Source organism: Podarcis raffonei, chromosome 3 (assembly GCF_027172205.1).
Source record: "Podarcis raffonei isolate rPodRaf1 chromosome 3, rPodRaf1.pri, whole genome shotgun sequence".
Lineage (NCBI taxonomy): Eukaryota > Metazoa > Chordata > Lepidosauria > Squamata > Lacertidae > Podarcis > Podarcis raffonei.
The window spans coordinates 51,972,401-51,992,116 of NC_070604.1; the positions used below are offsets into that span (position 1 = coordinate 51,972,401).

Sequence of the window (19,716 nt, forward strand, 5' to 3'; positions counted from 1 at the left end):
GTCTGAGCCAATCAGAGGCGCAGATGTTAGAACGCGTTATTCAAGATGGCAGCGCCCATGAACTCGTTCGCAAACTACCGGTAACAGGAGCTACTAATACGGGTGAAGTTTCGCGAGGTCACTAGATTATTTTTATTCCGGATCGGTAGAGAAAATGCTGCGAGCTTCGCTTCAAGAGGTGAGGCGACGCTGGGATTGACTGCTTCCCCCCACTCCCCGCACCGCTGCCGTGGACGGAGCAAGCTATTCGCCCCTCTTCCCAGGCTTCATCTTCCTGCTCGGTTCTCTCTTTAGGCAGAGTTCCCTCTTAGCGGGTGGGCATTGCTTGCTTTTCGACAGCAATTCGGTTCCTGCTGCAGGAAAGACAGTCAACCCACGAAGCGCTTCCATTTATTGCATTTTTATGCTATGGAAAGCTTCACCTGTCGGATTTCTGCCTGCTGCGTACATGAAACATCAGCAAAACGTGATTAAAAGCAAGGCAATCATGAATGTGATTTTGTTTATATACCAAGGTCAGTTCGCAGCTGGAAATTCAAGTGACAGATATTTCCAGCCCTGAAACAGTTAATAATGCCTGCTAAAAGAGAGCTGTTTTCTCCAGTTTTCCATAAGTGAATCCTACATTCCACCACCTCCAGTCCTACGGCAGCGGCAGCGATGGGGCAGGGGCACTCTAGCAGAATTTCCCTGAGAAATATCTACAGAGAGAGCATGAATTTTCTGCCCAACAAAACTCAATCATTTGCATTTCAGGCTTTAAAAGAATCTTAATTTGACAATAAAGAACTTTTATTTACTGACTGTACAGTCTATTAAGCATATTTTCCCTTTCTTTTAATTTTATTTCTAGCTGCTGGTAAACATACATGTTCATAATTGTATTTTAAAAATACAATTATATTTTTTAAATTCCAAGCATGTCAAAACAATAACAGCACACATTGGTTACCTATATACGATCGGTGCAACCCAATGCACGCTTAGAAGAAATAAGGCCACGCAGTGGGGCACTTTTCAGTAAACATGTATAGATAGGATTGCACTGTTCAAATATACATAATTTCTTTCTGATATTTTTTTTTTTAAATTAGTGAACTTAACACCAGTGTATTGATAGTGTACCATCCTCGGCAAATATAGACGTATCTAGTAACAACAAGATACCCCACTTGCTAGCCTGTTTGGCTGCTATGTCGGTTACTATGCAAGACCTTCTAATCAACTGTAATCACAAAACCAGAATTTGCCTGTCTGTAATTGATTCCCACCCAAAATTACTGGCAATGTGGAAGAACCCTAATTGAGGAGATTGTGCATGACACCTCCAGGCTGGTATAGGTAAAGAGCCTAAACCTGGGGACTTGCAAAGGAACAGAAAGCATTTGGAATCACTGCCAGAGGAAACACAACCAGTGGTAGATCTTTCCATGGGCAGAGCTGGGGAGCGCTGTGGTAGATGTAGGCCCACTATTGGGCAGGGTGACTAACTCTTTGTTCAGGCATCTGATTTGTTCCTTGCATGCCATTTTTTTGGCCCCCAAGATCTGGGACCAATTTTGGTGATGGCAAAAAGAAAATTAAAAATAAAGTAGACTAACTGCTGGGGTGGCTATAATGTAAAATATAAAGTGATTACCTAACAAAGCATCTACAGATAATAGTATTGAGAAATCATTTGTGACCTCATTACTCACCTGTTTGGTAAACCAACTCCAATATTACTCCACATTTAGTTCACATCTTGAGGCCATTTTATACAATTGCACATTTTAATAGTTATATTTCACATAATATCCTCGTGTTGTTGCTTGTTCAATCAAAGGTAGTGTAAGTACAGACAAAGTAGAGAAGCTGCTTTGAAAACCAAGTAGACATAGTTCTTTAAAGCTTACTCTTGAAATTCTGCTAAAAATAGAAAATTTTGATGTTTCAGATATCTATAGCACTCAAGGAAGGCCAAGTGAGTCCAACAGAGCTGTGTCAGAAATGCCTCTCCTTAATAAAAGCTACCAGATTTCTTAATGCTTATATCACTGTAGCAGAAGACACAGCATTAAAACAGGCTGAGGCATCGGAGAAGAGATACAGGCAAGGTAATTTCTGCTGAACAATTGTTCTTCCTTAAAGTATGTTGGCTGTGATCCTTACACTTTCTGCCCGGAATATTTGTTTACTCGTATTGGGGCGGGGGGGGGGGGAGTACAGCTAACTTCGCTGTATTTCTGTGATATTAGTTAGGCCTTATTCGCACATTACATTAAACTATAGTTAAAATAAATTATGATTTAATATGAACAAGCATTCAGGGCTGCCCCACCCATGAGGCAAAGTGAGGTGACCACTTCAGGTGGCTGGATCCGCAGGGGGAGTAGATCCTGATATAGATCTTTATTTCCCCCTTGTTCCTGATATAGATTTCCACTTACCCCTTCTTCCCAGGTGGAGATGGGGGTGGCCAGGTGCCAAATGTCTTGGGCCAGCCCTGCTTGCACTGTTTCAGATCAGGTTTGGATCTAGCAGCTCTTGGGCCAGCTCAATCTCACCCACTACCTGTCCTTGGAATGCCCATTAAAGCACTACTCAGGCCAGAGACCTACTTAGACTTGTAGGCAAAACAATAGCAGGCATTTCATTAAAAGTGCCCCAGGCAGAAAAAATGATGTTGGTAGGTCCTATGACTCTGAAACCTAGTACAGCATTTGGATTTCTGCATCCTCTGTTGTTAAATAAGAAAAAAGTCTAGCCATTATGGTTAAAGAAAGTAGCTCATAACTTACCTCATTTACAAAATGCCTTTCTTGTTGTGATGGGAGGGTTGCTGAAAATGTTGTAGAGCAAATTAGAACTGAGGGAAATTTCTAATGGTAAACCAAAAAGTGAGAACTGATGCACCCAATCCTACACTCTATTGACCATAGCAGCAGTTCACTTTTCTGAAAACAAGACCCATAATGCATGTTATTTTGCTCTGGTATTGGAACTAATGCATTGGCATGTGAGGACAGCCCCACTGCTGCTTCTGTGCTCTGTGGCCAAGCTGCTCACATTCCTAAGTGCTACACCATAGCTGCAGCACTACTGACCTAGCACTATCCACAGTTGTGCTAGGGGGGAAGGGGTAGCAAGAACAAAAGGTTTAGGAGACTGAGAGACAACTGTGTGGTTTTTTCCACACCTTTTCCAAATCTGCTGGCACAGCAGGTCTAGCAGTTCAGACAACATGTCAAAAATTATTTAGAACAACCTCAATCTTTAAATAAGGCTGTGTGCATGATGCACTGATTGAAATAATCTTCACACTGTCATCCGTAATATAGGTCAGATATTGGGGGATTTGGATGGAATTCCTTTTGCAGTGAAAGACAACTTCAGCACAACTGGAATCGAAACAACATGTGCATCCAAGATGCTAAAAGGTAAAGTAGCATTTTTAAGATAAGCTGACAACTTTGAGCTCTGCTCCTCAATCTATTAAGGATATAGATAGGAGTACTGTGGTTCTGTCTTAAATGGATTCATTCTTTTGTAGATAACTATGTTGATGAGTAGATGTATTGGATCAGAGGTTTTCAACCTTTTTGAGTCCACAGCTCCCTGGACCAACGACATTCTTTCTGCGGCACCCCTGTGGGGCTCAGAAGCCCAGTTATGTCACTCTTTACCTGCAGAGCTGGCAGCCTCTCACCCCTTTTCAAACACCCTCCCTTGTGGAGTGTTCCCTCAAGCTCCTCTCCTCTCCCCTGTCCTTGGGAGTCCTCCAGGCAGCAGCCGCCACTGCCCCTGGTCTCTGAGCTACCAGGTATAAACCTCTTCAGATACCAATGTTGCACAGACACCAAAACAAAGACTCTAATATTCAAGTCCACAGGCACTGACTAGTTCCACTGATTTCATTGATTCACTTGAATATTTTTAGAGCCTTCGTACCTCCCTGTCTTCACTTTGAAACTTGGGGTAGTCTCAATAACAGTTTGCAGTTTAGTAAAGAGGTATGATGAATTGAAAATGGGCAGAAAAATGCTGGCACAGTACATGTCTTATTACCTGCTGGTTATCTTACTGGATTACTGCCAATATGTATGAAACCCTATACTCTTCTACTATTAGTAGAGCACATCATTGTATAGGCTTTGAAAGGGGTACTAGAACCCTTCTGTATTATTAGTTGGGCAGCTGAACTCAGTATTTGTGGAACAAGTAATAAAGAGAGGGGAGATGTCAAGGTTGCCAAGACACGCTGCAGTTTTGAGAAGAGAATCTTCTCTCAGGCAGCTATGATAGCAAACATCTAATCTTATTGAGGTAGTTTCCTGAAACAAGTTAAATGTGCACCCCCATAATACAAAACAATGAAATACCTGTGGTGGTCATATTCTCAGTAGGAATCCATGTAAACGGGGACTAATGGTAATATACATGGCATACACATTAAAAAAACACAACCTCACTACAGTGGTACCTCGCAAGACGAAATTAATTCGTTCCGCGAGTTTTTTCTTCTTGCGAGTTTTTTGTCTTGCGAAGCACGGTTTCCCATAGGAATGCATTGAAAATCAATCAATGCGTTCCTATGGAAACCGCCTTCAGACCAGGTCCGCCAGCATTTTAAGATCGCCCGGGACAGCGGAGAAGTCTCCGCTGTCCCGGGAAGGCAGGCGGGGGGGAGCAAACACTTTTGCCCCCCGCCGGCCTTCAGAAGAGGTCCAGGACCTTCTGAAGGCCGGCGGTGGGCGAAAGTCTTTGCTCCCGACCGCCAGCATTTTAAAAGAGGTCCCCGGAGATTTCCCTATGGGCTTTCTTCTTGCGAAGCAAGCCCATAGGGAAATTCATCTGGCGAAACACCTCGAAAAACGGAAAACTCTTTCTTCTTGCGAGTTTTCCATCTTGCGAGGCATTCGTCTTGCGAGGTACCGCTGTAATATAAAGCAATTCATCCAATCCAGTCTTTGTTTTTCAGGTTATATCCCCCCTTACAATGCAACTGTAGTTCAAAAATTGCTGGATCAAGGAGCTGTGCTTCTTGGAAAAACAAACTTAGATGAATTTGCCATGGGGTAAGCCAAGTTAAATATTTTTATGCTGTTGGGTACCTGATGTGTTGCTTTACTTCTGTTTAACTACAGATGCAAGACTGCCTATCTTGATGCTTGGCTGAGAACATCATGTGGTGCTAAAGCTCTGGCTGCTCAGTTTTCCTCCTGCTTCTGAGATTTTAGCAGACATTGGCCACATGGTTTCAAGCCTATCTTTGCAACCTTATAAATTGGGTCACATGCTTCAGGGATGAAATTTCTTACACACTGCAAATACATAGAAACATGGAAAATTGCCTTATACCAGGTCAGGCCATTGGTTCATCTAACTCAATATTTTCACACCAGTCTTCCCTTAACAGGCACCCTCTAGATTTTTTGGACTACAGCTCCCATCATTCCTGATCATTGGTCATGCTGGCTGAGGCTGATGGGAGATGATGTTCCAAAACCTCTGGTGGGTAGCAGACTGGAGAAGGTTGGCCTATACTGACAGGTGGCAGCTCTCCAACTTTTCAAACAGAGATTTCCCAATGGGGTGAAACTTTCCAGAGTCTATAGGAGAGCTTCAGGTTGTTCACCCTGTGTGAACCAATCAAATTTAGGAGTGTCAACCGATTTATTTTTTGGTTCTGTTTCAGAGCAAAGGATTTCATATGTACTTGGAAAGAGAGACAAAAAAGTTGCTAAATCTGTAGCTGAATTGATAAGCTTCAGGGGGCGTTCAACTAAGTTTTACTCAGAGTAGAGCCATTAAAATAATGGACCTAGCTTTTGGGGGGGGTATTGGGTTGTTGTTTTTATTTTTATTATGTATTTTGTGACTTTATATCTTGATTTTATTCTGTGAACCGCCCTGAGACCCCCAGGTATAGAGCTGTACATACATTCAATAAATAATAATAATGATGTTCATTAATTTCAGTTAGTCTACTCTGAGTAAAACTTAGTAGACTACTCATTGCAGTGTCTATTTGTAAACAAAAGCCATTATTATTTCCATAGCACTTTTCCTGTGAATTAAGCACTTGATGGTCCTTATCTAAATTTTCTGTGTCCTTAACCTTGACTAGTAATTTAGCCTGAGAAGCCAGTGAAGGCATAATACAATGTGACCTTTACCTAGTTAAGGAAATGGCCCATTGGACTGCCTTATTTCATCTCCAAGATCATCCCCAATGTCCCTCTATCTCTTGAATACTACCCACAATGTATTCTTTCTCCATGATTTTCTCATCTTAGCTCTGGAAGTACAGATGGGGCATTTGGACCGGTTAGAAACCCCTGGAGTTACTCACGACAGTACAGAGAAAAGTGTGTGCAGAAACCCAGTGCTCAAAATGAAGACACCAGCTGGTTGATAACAGGAGGAAGCTCTGGAGGCAGTGCTGCTGCCGTATCGTCTTTCACATGCTTCACGTAAGAGGCTTTTTTAGAACAGCTTAATTAAAAGCATCATAATGCAACTTCATAATATTTGCTGAGTGCCAACAAGGGCCTAAGTGCTGTTCATACCCTAGGGCCTAGGAGCAACCTGGTCCCTGATTAGATCCCTTACTGTCTATTCTATATAGATAAGGCAGGACTTGGTAGAGGAGTACTGAGGACAGTGTAAAGCCCCCTTTTATGTCCAAAAGGTTGACTTAAGCCATGTCATTCTAGACAAATTTCCATCCTCTCCGTGTGGGCATTTCGTATTGCTTGGAAAGGATTTATTGTGGCAATAAAGAAGGAAGGATGTTGCCAATATCCTCTGAACCTCCTCTCTTTGACAAGGATCTTGTTGTGGGATCTTTCCAGCAACTCAGGCACACAAAAAAAGGAGAAGGAATTTCGATTCAATGAAAGCTACAGCATCTCATCCCTTACAATAATACACCTTTTCATCCCAGGCTTTTGTGTTGACATCGCTGTGGGCTAATAATTCAGATAGAGTGGGATTTTCAGACTAACGTTTTTCACATCCTCGGTTTATTCTACATTTCATAGCTGTGCTGATACCAGTGTTTGATGTTTCTTTCTGTTTTGTGAAGAAATATAGTTTTGAAAAAGTTTAAAACGCAAGCCAGCTTTGAAGTCCTATTTGTCTTCATGAGAAAAATCTAAGTGCATTTTTAACTCTCCAATTTTCATAGAAGCATAGAAGAGTTTTGAAGGGGCCATGAGGATCATCTAGTCCAGCCCCCTGCAATGCTGGGATCTTTCTCCCAATGTGGGGCTCAAACCCACGACCCTGAGATTAAGAGTCTCATGCTCTACTGACTAAGCTATCCCTCAGGGTGAAAGAATAGTTTTTCAGATTGCTTAATTTTAGCTGAATAGAGCCACTGTGTGTTTATTCTAAAAGGTAGAGTGTTTATTTGAATAATAATATTTTAATATTTAATTCAGAAATTTATGCAACAATATACTTTTTAGTCAGGAAAACATCTTTCTAAGGCTTGTTGCTATATATCTGCGGTTCCCAACATGGGGCACACGCCCCACATTGGGGCAATTTGATTTTTAAGGGGGGCAATTCTAGAATGAGTTATTAATAGTGATTAGGAGTTCACTTTTGAATAATAGGAATTATATGTTACGGGGGGGGGGCAGGTTGGCATCAGGATTTTAGAGATGCTTAGATGGGGTATGGCCAAAAAAAGGTTGGTAACCACTGCTATATATCTATAGCTCACTCTTCTTTCAAGGAAGTCAGCACCATAAGACTCCCAAGTGATCTCCCATCAAGGTGCTTCTGAGAACTAAATCCCCTTGAGCCATATAATGTACCTTCAGATGACTTTGGTCTGCTCCTGATCTGGAAATGGTCTCTGTACTTAAACTGCATGAGAGAGGAAAGTCTGCTGAAACTCCATGAAGGAACACAATGCGAAAACTGCACCCTTTGAATTTCTTCCTGGCAAGCATATATTCCAGATAAAACAGAGCCCTTTCAGACTAGGCACTTCACAGGCTGACAGCAGTAATAGTAATCTGTATGTTGCTCTTAGACCAAGCAGTTTACGTATTGTGGTTAACTGCATGTGCATTTCTTCATTGGAAAAGTGTTAGAAGTGATTGGTAGGTCATGATGCCTTGTTTCTGTAAAAAACAAAGACAGCCTGGGGAAGACATGCAATGGCTTCTCGGATTCCCATAGGCATCTGCTTGGCTCCTGTGAGAACAGGATGGTAGACTGGATGGGCCTTTGGCCTGATCCAACCAGGCTCTTATGTTCTTGCAGAGCAAACTGGGATGCGATGCAGAGTTTGCTCCTGACTGCCATTCTTCTTATTATTATTTTCAACCATAGGGCTCTGGGATCTGATACAGGAGGATCCACCAGAAACCCAGCCTCTCATTGTGGAGTGGTTGGCTTGAAGCCAACGTATGGCCTGGTTTCCCGTCACGGTCTTATTCCGCTGGTGAACTCTATGGATGTGCCGGGCATCTTTGCCAGATGTGTGGACGATGCAGCCACCGTGTTGGGTATAATGATTACACCTGTCTCCCTAGGGAATTCTCTCAAAGCTAGTTTGGTTCAAGGATTCTCTTTTCTTTCCTGTAGTTCATGAGTCTTTCTGCTTTGTTTCAGGGGCACTCAGTGGCCATGATCCAAAAGATTCAACCACCGTGCAGGACCCCGTCCACCCATTTCAGCTGCCCAATTTGACAGATGTGAAGGATCTTTGCATAGGCATACCAAAGGTAACTGGTATGTAAATAGTCACTTGGAGGGGGGAAAATAAACACCAAAATTAAATGTTAGTGAATTCCTATTGCCTATGACTGACATAGGTCATTAAAACATTTTTCTTTAACCAGGCCTTTGGCTGGTTAACATTCTTTTTCCTCTTAAATGTGTTTGTGGGAGTGGGGTTGGTTACTTGTTTGTTTTGGATCTTGTTCTTGTTTTTGCATCATTTTTTATTGGAACTTTTCAACTTACAATAAAAAACAAACTAATCTAATTAAAAATAAAAAACAAAACGAGAAAAAGGGGGGAAGCATAATGTTTTAATTGTGTATTTTGTGTTCTCATTTTTTATTTTTATGTTGTGAACCGCCCAGCGATTTTCAGATGAAAGGCAGCATAAAAATTTAAATAATAATAATAAGTCAATCCGCAGAACACAATCAGTGTTGAAGAACAATGGTACTGTATGTCTTATTCGACATTCATTAATCAGAATGAAAATATGCTTTAGGAAACGCTCTGTTTGGGCTTCCTCAGAACTGTCAGGAACAAGAAGTACTCACTGAATGCCTGTCACACATACACTTTGAAAGAATCATTATATTTAATTATTCAACCAAAGTCTTCAAGGTGTTCTTCTAAGTTGACATGTGCACTCGCATTTCAGGATGCTTGAGGAATTCGGAGGATGTGAATTCCAAAAGTGGACTCCCCTGAGCTGCCCCTCCAGGACTAGTGTAAAGACTGGAACATTCACTTCAGAATCGACACTCACCCAATTCCACGGGGCAGGCTGAGTGTTGGAAAAATAGGCACAGACAACCAGGAACAGCCAGGAAGCATGGCTCCTGCCACACTTGTTGTAAATGGATATGCAAGTGCCCCTGAAAGCAATGATAGGAGTTGACATGCCACTCCCTTCAGAAAGATTATATTTTTTTAAAAGGCAGCTGCTCTTATGGGGGCAGCCTCCCTTGGGAGTAGGGAGGGAATGACACACCATTGCAGCTCATCACTCCCAAGGCAATTATGTATCCACCTTTAAAATAATATTAATGTGAAGAGGGATTTTTGCCTTCTGAAGTTATTTACACATGTTCCTCATTTTGGGTTATACACACGATTCCCCACCCTTCCTTTTGTGGATATACTTTGATTCCCCCCCCCCCCCAGTGAGATGGACAATGATATTGAAAACCCATTGGGTTTTTTAGAGAACTAAATTCATAACATCCGGACCAAAACTCATAGTTGACCATTCTGACTTACTGCAAAAGACTGTACTAAAAGTAAGAGAGAAAGAACTATGCACGCTGTGAAAGAAAGAAGTGTTGAATTACAATGTGATCTTTGCCATATCTGCTCAGAAATAGGTTCTGCGAAATTCAAAGAGGCTTCCTCTCAGGTAACGGGGGTTAAGACTGCAGCCTTAATCACCATGGTGCAGCCTGCTTGTTAACTCATTGCCAGGAAGTAGTGAAAACTTACAGCTCCTTCTGTTGAAAAAGAGCTTGGCTAAATCAAGAGGGAAAGCTATATACCAGCTGTTAATTAGTATTAATATTTTTCACAGTTATTTAAAATGGTTACAACACTAAGAATTTTGTTCTGATTTGCAGGAACATTTTCACAATAGCCATTAATGGAAACTGCTGGAACCAGGTCATCCCTGAATGCAGAACTGCGCCTTATTTGCAATCATTGCCCACCATTTAGTTTAATATGTCATGTTGTTTCAAAATCTACCTCTATTATTTATATTAGCCTAAAGTCCTCCATCTGCATTGGGGCTTGTGGAAAATCCTGGCAGGTCTCGGTTCTCCTTTTGCCAATGAGCTCCCCGTCATTCACTGCATCCTAGCTCATCAGTTTGGTTCCCTGGGCTTTATGACTCAGCTCATTCCAGCCATTCCCAATTACCTTAGAAAGACCGGCTGGCCTCTGAAGCAAGCTGCAGTTTGGCACTGAATCTATAACTAAAACCAAACACATGCCATCCTAGCTGCCTGCCAAAGGAAGTATTCAATAATACTTTTTTTTGAAAAGGACAGATTTTCACTTGGGAGTTTAACATGCTACAAACTACTTGATAATTCTGGCTCAGAACTGAGAAGATGCACATAAAGTTGTTGGTGCAGAGGGTTATGCTTTTCACCCTCTCCCTTCTCTAGGAATACAACGTACCAGGATTGTCTAGTCAAACTCTGGCCGTGTGGTCCAAGGCAGCCGACCTCTTTGAGAAAGCTGGCGCCAAAGTGATTGATGTCAGACTCCCGCACACCTGTTACTCCATTGTCTGCTACCATGTGCTGTGTGCGGCAGAAGTAGCATCGAACATGGCCCGATTTGATGGCCTGGAGTACGGTAAGGCTTCTTTCCAACAAGTGTCATGTAAATTAGATAAATTCATTGCCCTCAAGAGCTTGTGCCAAAAAAGGCCTTACTAACGAGAACAACTAGGGTAGAATATTATAAATTATTCCTGTTCTTTAATGGGCAGCCTATGAGATGTGCAAGACCTGCTGTCAGATCTGTTTCTAGTCCGCTTCTTCCAGTCATTATTGCTCCTGCACCTTTCTCTGTTGCTTACTGTGGCTGCAAGCCTTCACAGCGCTGGCCTGCATCTTTCTATATGATCTACATCATTTGTAGAATTGTAGCACGGTGCACACAACTGGAACACTAGCAACTACTACAAACATCCAATATGCAAATCAGGTGGGAGTTCTTAATGTGGTGGAGAGGTGTTTTGTCTGTGTGTGAGAGAGAGATGAGGGGGTGGGACTAGTCCTCCCCACAGTATGATTAAGCAATGTCGGTCCACTTTATACATTTGCCATAACCCACTAATGACTACACATTGATTTAATAAATCTAAACTAAAAATAAGTTCAATCCGAATGCATTTCGAATGGGAATGTGTTTCTGTGGTTAAAATCACACCTTTCAAAAGAGGAGTGGTTTTTTCTGCAAAAACATTACCTAGGACAATCACACATGCTTTCCTCTACTTTCCCCAACCCCTTCCTCTCCTCTCTTTGTCCATTCTGCCCAAACAGAGTAATGAAACTTCCACCTTTGAAGGTAGGGGTTGGCTGACTCATGGCTAGGACTCACACACCCAGCAAGGTCAGGCAGCTGCCTATAGCGCATGTTCCACCCAACCAAGCATCAACCGTAGTATACCTCCTCCTGAAGTTTGAGATACCAACAAAAATAATAATTAAAAAGTGGACTGATTACTGTGGATGTGTGTGAATGGTGTGCTACTTCTGGGAGAAAGGAAAGCACAGCAGCAGGAGGACTGATACACAAACCCTGGAGCTGATTGTAGGCTTGCTGATTATTTGGTTTGCAGAGTGGCAAAGTATATGAAAATCACTAGTCTCTAAATTTGGCAGGCAGACAATGTCTCCACAGAACAAGGTTAGGGAAGGAAGCAACAGATCAGTTCTCAGAGGCGACCTGTTTTTGAACCGAATGCCCTGTTCCAGCGTAAACACAGGGCTAATTTATTTGTAACTGGGAAGCAGTTCAAAGAGTGATGATCTGAAAGGAAGTTGGTTGAGCCCTGCTAACCTGCCCCCAACAAGTTTCAGCCATAGTAAGCTGCAAGGCAGACAGTCCTGCATTAAAAACTAGAGCCAAGTACAGTAACTTAAAACAAATATTATCTTTAAGTCATTTGTCTGCTTACGTACACCTGCTTGTGAGTCTCAATTCACAGCATATCCCTAGTTGATTAAATGCAGATCCATTAATTATGTCAGAGAAATGTGCAGCCTGTCACAATATGAACCAGCATACCTGATGTGCTTTTTAATTACAGAAAGATTATGTCTCTGCCAAAGCCTTTTTAGCACTGTGGAAAGTCTCTTATTAGTTGCAGTGAGGTCTGCTGGTGGCCAAACTTTCTGTATTATTTCTGTGAGCATGTTTTTATTATGACAGAAGTGTTGTCTCAGCTGTGTCCTTGGAAGAGTGCTCTGCAGGACAAAGTACATGCATTGTTCAGCTCAATTGTTCTTCTGCACTCAGGGTCAACTGATGAGGGAATACAATGTTATTGAAAAACCTCTGCACTTCCTGGTCAGAGACAATGGCTCCTGTTCAGTATCACCCTCCCTGTACTTTCCAGTGTACTTTTTAAGTGCCAAGTCAGTTGAAATATTGTACTTCAACACATTGACTCTCAAATGCCTGTTCCCAGCATTTTTATCAGGAAAAGAATAACAAAGCTGAACAAGTCCTGGCCCTTTTTCAAAATGTTTGTGTCAAAATATATTGCGAAACATATAAGCCTGCTGAATCACAGAATCACAGAATCACAGAATCATAGAGTTGGAAGAGACCACAAGGGCCATCGAGTCCAACCCCCTGCCAAGCAGGAAACACCATCAGAGCACTCCTGACATATGGTTGTCAAGCCTCTGCTTAAAGACCTCCAAAGAAGGAGACTCCACCACACTCCTTGGCAGCAAATTCCACTGTCGAACAGCTCTTACTGTCTGCAAATCTGCAGCCACTTCATTGTGTCCTTTCCAAATCTTAGATAATATATTCTAAATCAATATGAATTATTGGATATTATCAGATGAACCCCCTGACAGGGCATAAGTACCCTTGACGTACTCTGTATTATTCTTGCTAGACTGAAAATGTGTCTGCCTTAGGGCTGAGTTGAAACAGAACTTCACAGTCCCAGTCACCAATCTGAAAAGAGGCTTCCACTTTCAGAAGTTTTGAAGGAGGTTCCAAAGAGGGAGTAAACTGCTCGCTCAGATAAACAATAGTAGGAGCTCTAAGGGTGAAGCTGCAGGGAAAGCTGTATGGTCCAGGTCAGGAAAGGAGAACCTTCCAAGTTGTAGAACTCCAGTTCCTATCAACCCCAGCTAGCATGACTGCTGAGCAGGGATGATGGGAATTGTAGCCCAGCAACATCTGGCAATCCTCAAGGTCCACATTCCTGCAATAGCAGCTCCATACCCTTTGCTTTCCTGCCAGGTGCTCAAGCGCAGCCCCATTGCACACACCCTTCCAGAATGAGGACAATTTTATAAAGGAAAGTTTGCTTTCATTCCGATTCAGCTTTATTGGCCCTCAGAGGATCTAATCAGACAGTGCCAAATCTAACTGGCTGTTCTGTGGCATAATGCTGTCATGTTCGCAACACGATCCCTGATATTCAGGGAACGTGTGAGGAAGAAAATGTGTGGGGAGGAGTGAACAAAAACCTGGCACTAAAGCAGCTGCTCCGAGGGGCAGCAGGCAGCAAGAAAATTGGTACAAACAATGTAAAATTTTGGAAGTTTTTTTTTGGGTGAGGGAGCATTTAAGGCCTCCCAGTTATCCCTCTTCATGCTAAAAATGTTCAACCAAGACCATTCAACTTGTCCCAAGTCAAATAGCTACTTGTGGTGGTGTGGCTGCCTCTGCTGCTGAAACCCACGTGATTTGTTTAGCTTCCTGGCCCATGAATAAACAGCACCTGACATTTAGCTGTGTGCAACAGCAGCAAATAAACCTCGGATATATTTGTACAGCACAGTAATTTCTATTGTTTATTCATGAGGTGACTTTGAATGGTTTAAGATGCATTTCCAAATCACTGATGACTTTTAATTTTAGGGCACCGCAGCAGCGCTGACAAGTCCACCGAAGCCTTGTATGCAGCCACGCGCCGGGAAGGCTTTAATGATGTTGTAAGGGGAAGAATTCTATCAGGAAACTACTTCTTGCTAAAACAGTAAGTTCAGCACATTTGAAAGCTCAAATTTACAAAGCTAGCATTTTATTTGTGGTTCAGTTAAGGGTGAAATTACTCATGTGGACAGATTTTTCCATGCAGTTAAGACAATATTATTATTGCTGATGCTGCTATAGCTGTAATATACAGCAAAACACTATTTCCTAAAATTATGCACAATCTACTAAGCGTTTTCTTGTTTTCTATTCTCTCCTATGTGCCCTCTTAACCAGGGGCTTATTTTAAATAATCAGAAGTGAAAACCTCAACTTTATGTGCATGTGTTAACTATAAAGCCTTTCCCCCCTTGGTCTCGTGTTTTGGATTAGAGAAACCTGGGTTCAAATGTCAGCTAAGGCGGGAACTATCATAGGTGACTCACCCTCTTGCAGGTCCATTTGAATGACTTCACGGAAGCAACCCAGACAGTTGAGTTAAATTCCCAAGAAAGCTATTTTGTTCTTGCTATCAAACAGTATCCTGGCCAACTGGGGTGAAAGAGCTGACCAAAGAAGCAGATGTGAACAGTGGGCGGCCAGAAGCCCAGAGGTCTAATACCTTCAGATGGGTAAATGTTCTAGATGTTTCTTAAGATCATGGGGCATTTGCAAAACAGGCCTTATAAGCACAGTTTGTGCAACCCTATGCTGGTGTGATGCACTGGATAGATTGGCGAGACCTAGTCAGATTCCTGTTCAGCCATGATGGTCCCTGGATGGCTTTGGGCTAGTGGCTGTCTGTCAGCTTAGCTTACTCCACAGGACATTCACAAGGATAAAGTGAGACGACCCTATGCACATGTTCAGAGGAGATCGGTGGTGACATAAAATGTGCAAGCTCTGAGCAACCAGGTGGAATTAAAGGCAGCTGTGAGTTAGGTGGAAGGAATGACCAAAGAGAAATCCCAATTTGAGTTAAGATGCCCAATGTGTGCTTAGACGGAAGGAAGAAACTCAAAGCAATAGCTGAAGCTATTCAGATTGGGGCCCATATCAACTCATCATACCGTACCAATCTTGTTTTGAAAACCTTCAAGAAGAAAAGAAATTACAACTTTTCTGGATAGCCTGTTGCCAAACTGCTTTGCAGTAAAGAAGGGCATTTTGCCAAATATTTTAACCCTAGTTCAACTCTTCCATCCTTTTGTGTCTTGCTCTTAGAGTGCACCACCTGCTATTACTGTATAATATCACAACACTTCGGCAACTGTTACTGCCATACACGTTGGAGTTAATGATAGGCGCTTAAGATTATGCAGTTTAGGATCGTGTGAGCTGCTGATCTAAATGAATGATGCTGTGTTCCTAACTATGCAGGCATACTTAGAAGCAAGTCCTGATGGACTGAGACTGAACATGTCTCACATGTCTTAAGATTGTAATTATGCGACTCTTTAGCCCATGATATCCGTCATGGTGTTTCATTGCACCAGAAGCGGTTTAGTCCTGCTGGCCACATGACCCGGAAAGCTGTCTGTGGACAAATGCTGGCTCCCTCGGCCTGAAAGCAAGATGAGCGCCACAACCCCATAGTCGCCTTTGACTGGACTTAACTGTCCAGGGGTCCTTTACCTTTTGTATGCCAGTAAAATCTGATGTACTCTCTTGCTTAATAAACTGTGATCATCATTTCCACCCTAGTCTCGTTGAAATGCAACAGGGCAGAAAAGCATTCTAAAAGGCCTACTATAAGACCAGGATCAGCAACATGAATGGCTCTCTCTAGCTATGTAAAGATAGGTATGTTGAGGCAGATGACTTTAATCCAACCTTCTGATAATCCAGAAGGTGAGGGAGAAAAAAGCCACAAGCAGTAGCTGCATAGCACATCTGAAAAGACAGCTGAGACACACCTAATACTTGAATTTGAGGTCCAGTATTGCACTACCCCACGTTCACTAAACTGTTACTATGCATCTACTTGTTTGGTTAAATTATCCTTTTCTCATTTGTCAAGATTTTAAACATTAGCAATACAGTTGTACCTCGGAAGTCAAATGGAATCCCTTCTGGAAGTCCATTTGACTTCCAAAATGTTCGGAAACTAAGGCGTGGCTTCCAATTGGCTGTAGGAAGTTCCTGCAGCCAATTGGAAGCCACACCGGACGTTCAGGTTCCAAAGAACATTTGCAAATCAGAACACTCACTTCCGGGTTTGCGGCGTTCGGGAGCCAAAACATTTGGCTCGCAAGTTGTTCGTTAACCAAGGTACAACTGTACTCTTCATTTCTAAGAGTAGCTAAGCACTGAAGTCAGATAGTCCTCTTATCTGAACAACTGAGGCCAGCGTTACAATGCTTTGACTTAATTGGTTTTATTTAGCTGTAGACTCAGGGAGAAAAGATAACATCTTGTTTGCAATTTTTGCACACACATCCAAATGCTGCAATTGGCTAAAAGACTCAATGTCCTGTTGCTAGTTCTCACAAAATGTGTTTTCCCCTCTAGGAACTATGAGAATTACTTCATCAAAGCCCAGAAAGTGAGAAGACTCATTGCCACTGATTTTGCAAAAGTCTTCCATTCTGGTGTCGATATTTTGCTCACTCCAACAACTATGAGCCACACTGTACCATATGTGGAATTCATCAAAGAGGATAACAGAACCCGCAGCACTCAGGATGATATTTTTACTCAGGCTGCCAACATGGCTGGTGAGAACATCTGAGTGGTTCAAATACCGTATTTTTTGCACCATAACACTCACTTTTTTCTTCCTAAAAAGTAAGGGGAAATGTCTGTGCGTGTTATGGAGGGAATGCCTACGGGTGGCATGCCTACGGATTTTCCTCCTCTAAAAACTACGTGCGTGTTATGGTCGGGTGCGTGTTATAGAGCGAAAAATACGGTACTTATCTAATCTTAGTTTTTGCTTCTTGAATTTGCCATTCCCAGACAGACATCTTCTTTGTGCAGCATTCCTGAAGGCTTCCCAGCAGTATGCAAAAATGATTGGGGGAAAACCCTGTACTGATCACCACTATTATAGGAAAGGTTTCTCCCCCCCCCCACATTATTTGTAATTTTTTTTAAAAAAGCATTATAATGTTATAGCATAATAATGTGCTTTCACGGCATTTCACTATTTTAAGGTTTTTTAAAAATAAAAATTAGCAAGAAGAGTGTTTCTGCAGTAATTGAAAGCTATTTAAAATAATATATAGGGTAATAAAAGCACCTGTTACAAAGGCTATGGTAAATGTGTGCTGAGCTATGGATTGACGTTCCCTGGTATGTCACTGCATATAGCAAAACCACTCTCTTAAAAGAAGAATAGCTCTAAGGCTACTTACATAGGTGTAGATTATGCTGTTCTGAAAAAAAAAGTTAGACAATATTGTTTGGGAAAAGGCAGAAGGACTACAGGGAAAAGACAATGACTGAATGACAGCACTGTGTGGATGCCCCAATAAAAAAACAATAGCAAACAAAGGGGGGCAATTCTACTCATTGGAGGCTTTTAAGCAGAGGTTGGATGGGTATATGCCATTGGTGTTGAGATTCCTGCATTGCAGGGGGGTCAGACTAGATGAGCCTTGGGGTCCCTTCCAACTCTACAATTCTATGATTCTACTGCACTCCTAAAGTGGAGGCAAAAAGGTTCATTAATCTTGCTGCCTGGATAACTGCTCAAGAAGCCCAATCCATGTGGCCGAGGCTATCTTGGATGCTTTTGGAGGTAGTCTGAAAAAAGAGCCTATTAGAAATGGAAGATGTGTATGCCTTGTCCTTAATTACAGCATGAGACAGTGAAAATGTGCTTTCTCCTCTTACACCTGAGCATTCTCCCCATTGAGGGTAGATGAGAAAGAAATATGTTTAGCATATTGCTGCTTGTGTTGTTGTTTAGTCGTGTCCGACTCTTCGTGACCCCATGGACCAGAGCATGCCAGGCACTCCTGTCTTCCACTGCCTCTGGCAATATTGCTGCTAGGAGAAGCAATAATGCCAAATTAATGCCTTGTGTATTAGTTTTTGTTTTACCATTGAATAGTGTGGGATTTTATCAAACGATGTAAATAATGATCAATTTTGTCTTTCAGGGCTACCGGCTGTAAATGTTCCTTCCGCACTTTCAGAGACAGGCTTACCAATTGGGCTGCAGTTTATTGGCCGCGCATTCCACGAGGAACAGCTTCTCACAGTTGCCAAATGGTTTGAAAAGCAAGTGCAGTTCCCTGTCTTAGAGCTACAAGGGATGGTGAATCATCTTGACACTGTCTCTCACCAGGAGAAATCAGCATTTTTTTCATGATGGGTTCAACTATGCAATGGAAAAAAAGATTGTGAAGAAGCTTTTAAAATAGAGCTGGTTTATAATCGGCTTCCAATTGCCATTTGATTTAGCCCAAGCTCAGTTCTGGCCAAATACAATGTGATAAAATTACTAACATGCTAGCATGTTGAAAAATCTGTTTCTTCAAGGAAAAACAAGTTTTTACAGTGTGATAAAATGGTGTTTGCTTCCCATCTGAAAATGAATTGCCCTGAGTAGTACTGTCACATAAGTGTAAGAACTGTGTATACGAAGCCTAGCCATTAATAAGGAAAACTTTAGGTCTTCATAATTTCATCTTACTGAATAGGAGTTAACACCAATTACGAAGTTTAGCAAATAAAGAGGGAACAAAGCAATCTCTCTGTGCCGCAAGTCTGAAACACTGGATGCACATCCTATTGATTTCTGTTAAATTTATTTCAAAGTATAGGCTGTAATTTTCTTACAAAGTATCTGCAGCTATAGAGTCTGATATAGGAATCCCGATACCTGATAAGGAATCCTGCTAGTTGTTTATGGAATCAGTTTTGTCTCTTCCATCTGACTTAGCTTTATGGCAGGGATGCAACTGCAGCAGAGACAGTTGCCCCTTTCTTTGAAACTGTTGTTGTAAACCAGCAAAACTCCTGGAAGGAAAGAGAACCACATGCTCTCTATTCAGTTCTGTGCAAGAACTTTCTAACCAGCTAGCACTGCAATACTGCATGCAAAGTTTATGTCTTACAGATGGGCATGAAAGTCAAAGAGTGGGCTCCCAATTTATTTATTTGGGGGGGGGGGATGGTTGATGGGAAAGATTATTGCAGAAAGTATGGAGGCTGCTGCTGCTGCTGTATGTAGTAACTGCAGGTGAACCAACTCAAGACACAGAGTTTATTGGGTTGGTTCATGAATAAAAGATTATGATGAGCCCATTATCGTATCTACCTATTGAGCTAGCAGTCTTCATAAAGACAGCATCCCATTTTGTACTAGTT

General features: G+C 42.0%; 2 protein-coding genes across 2 annotated transcripts in view; one reads left to right on the forward strand and one right to left on the reverse strand.

Annotated features, from left to right (window-relative positions):
• Window positions 1–19,716, reverse strand: part of RTN4IP1 (reticulon 4 interacting protein 1) — a 92,515-nt gene that overhangs the window by 62,058 nt on the left and 10,741 nt on the right. The gene's annotated exons all lie outside the window — the stretch shown is intronic.
• Window positions 22–19,661, forward strand: QRSL1 (glutaminyl-tRNA amidotransferase subunit QRSL1). Its single transcript, XM_053381576.1, has 11 exons — window positions 22–178; window positions 1,937–2,096; window positions 3,321–3,419; window positions 4,961–5,057; window positions 6,279–6,455; window positions 8,332–8,507; window positions 8,614–8,726; window positions 10,887–11,079; window positions 14,344–14,461; window positions 16,909–17,114; window positions 18,504–19,661. The coding sequence occupies exons 1-11, from the start codon at window positions 155–157 to the stop codon at window positions 18,713–18,715; spliced, it is 1,575 nt and encodes a 524-aa protein (XP_053237551.1). The 5' UTR covers window positions 22–154; the 3' UTR covers window positions 18,716–19,661.

Coding starts and splice junctions, on each gene's coding strand:
- QRSL1 (XM_053381576.1), top strand. CDS start 155: ATGCTGCGAGCTTCGCTTCAAGAG. Junction 179..1,936: donor TGCGAGCTTCGCTTCAAGAG/GTGAGGCGACGC, acceptor TTGATGTTTCAG/ATATCTATAGCACTCAAGGA. Junction 8,727..10,886: donor TTTGCATAGGCATACCAAAG/GTAACTGGTATG, acceptor TCCCTTCTCTAG/GAATACAACGTACCAGGATT.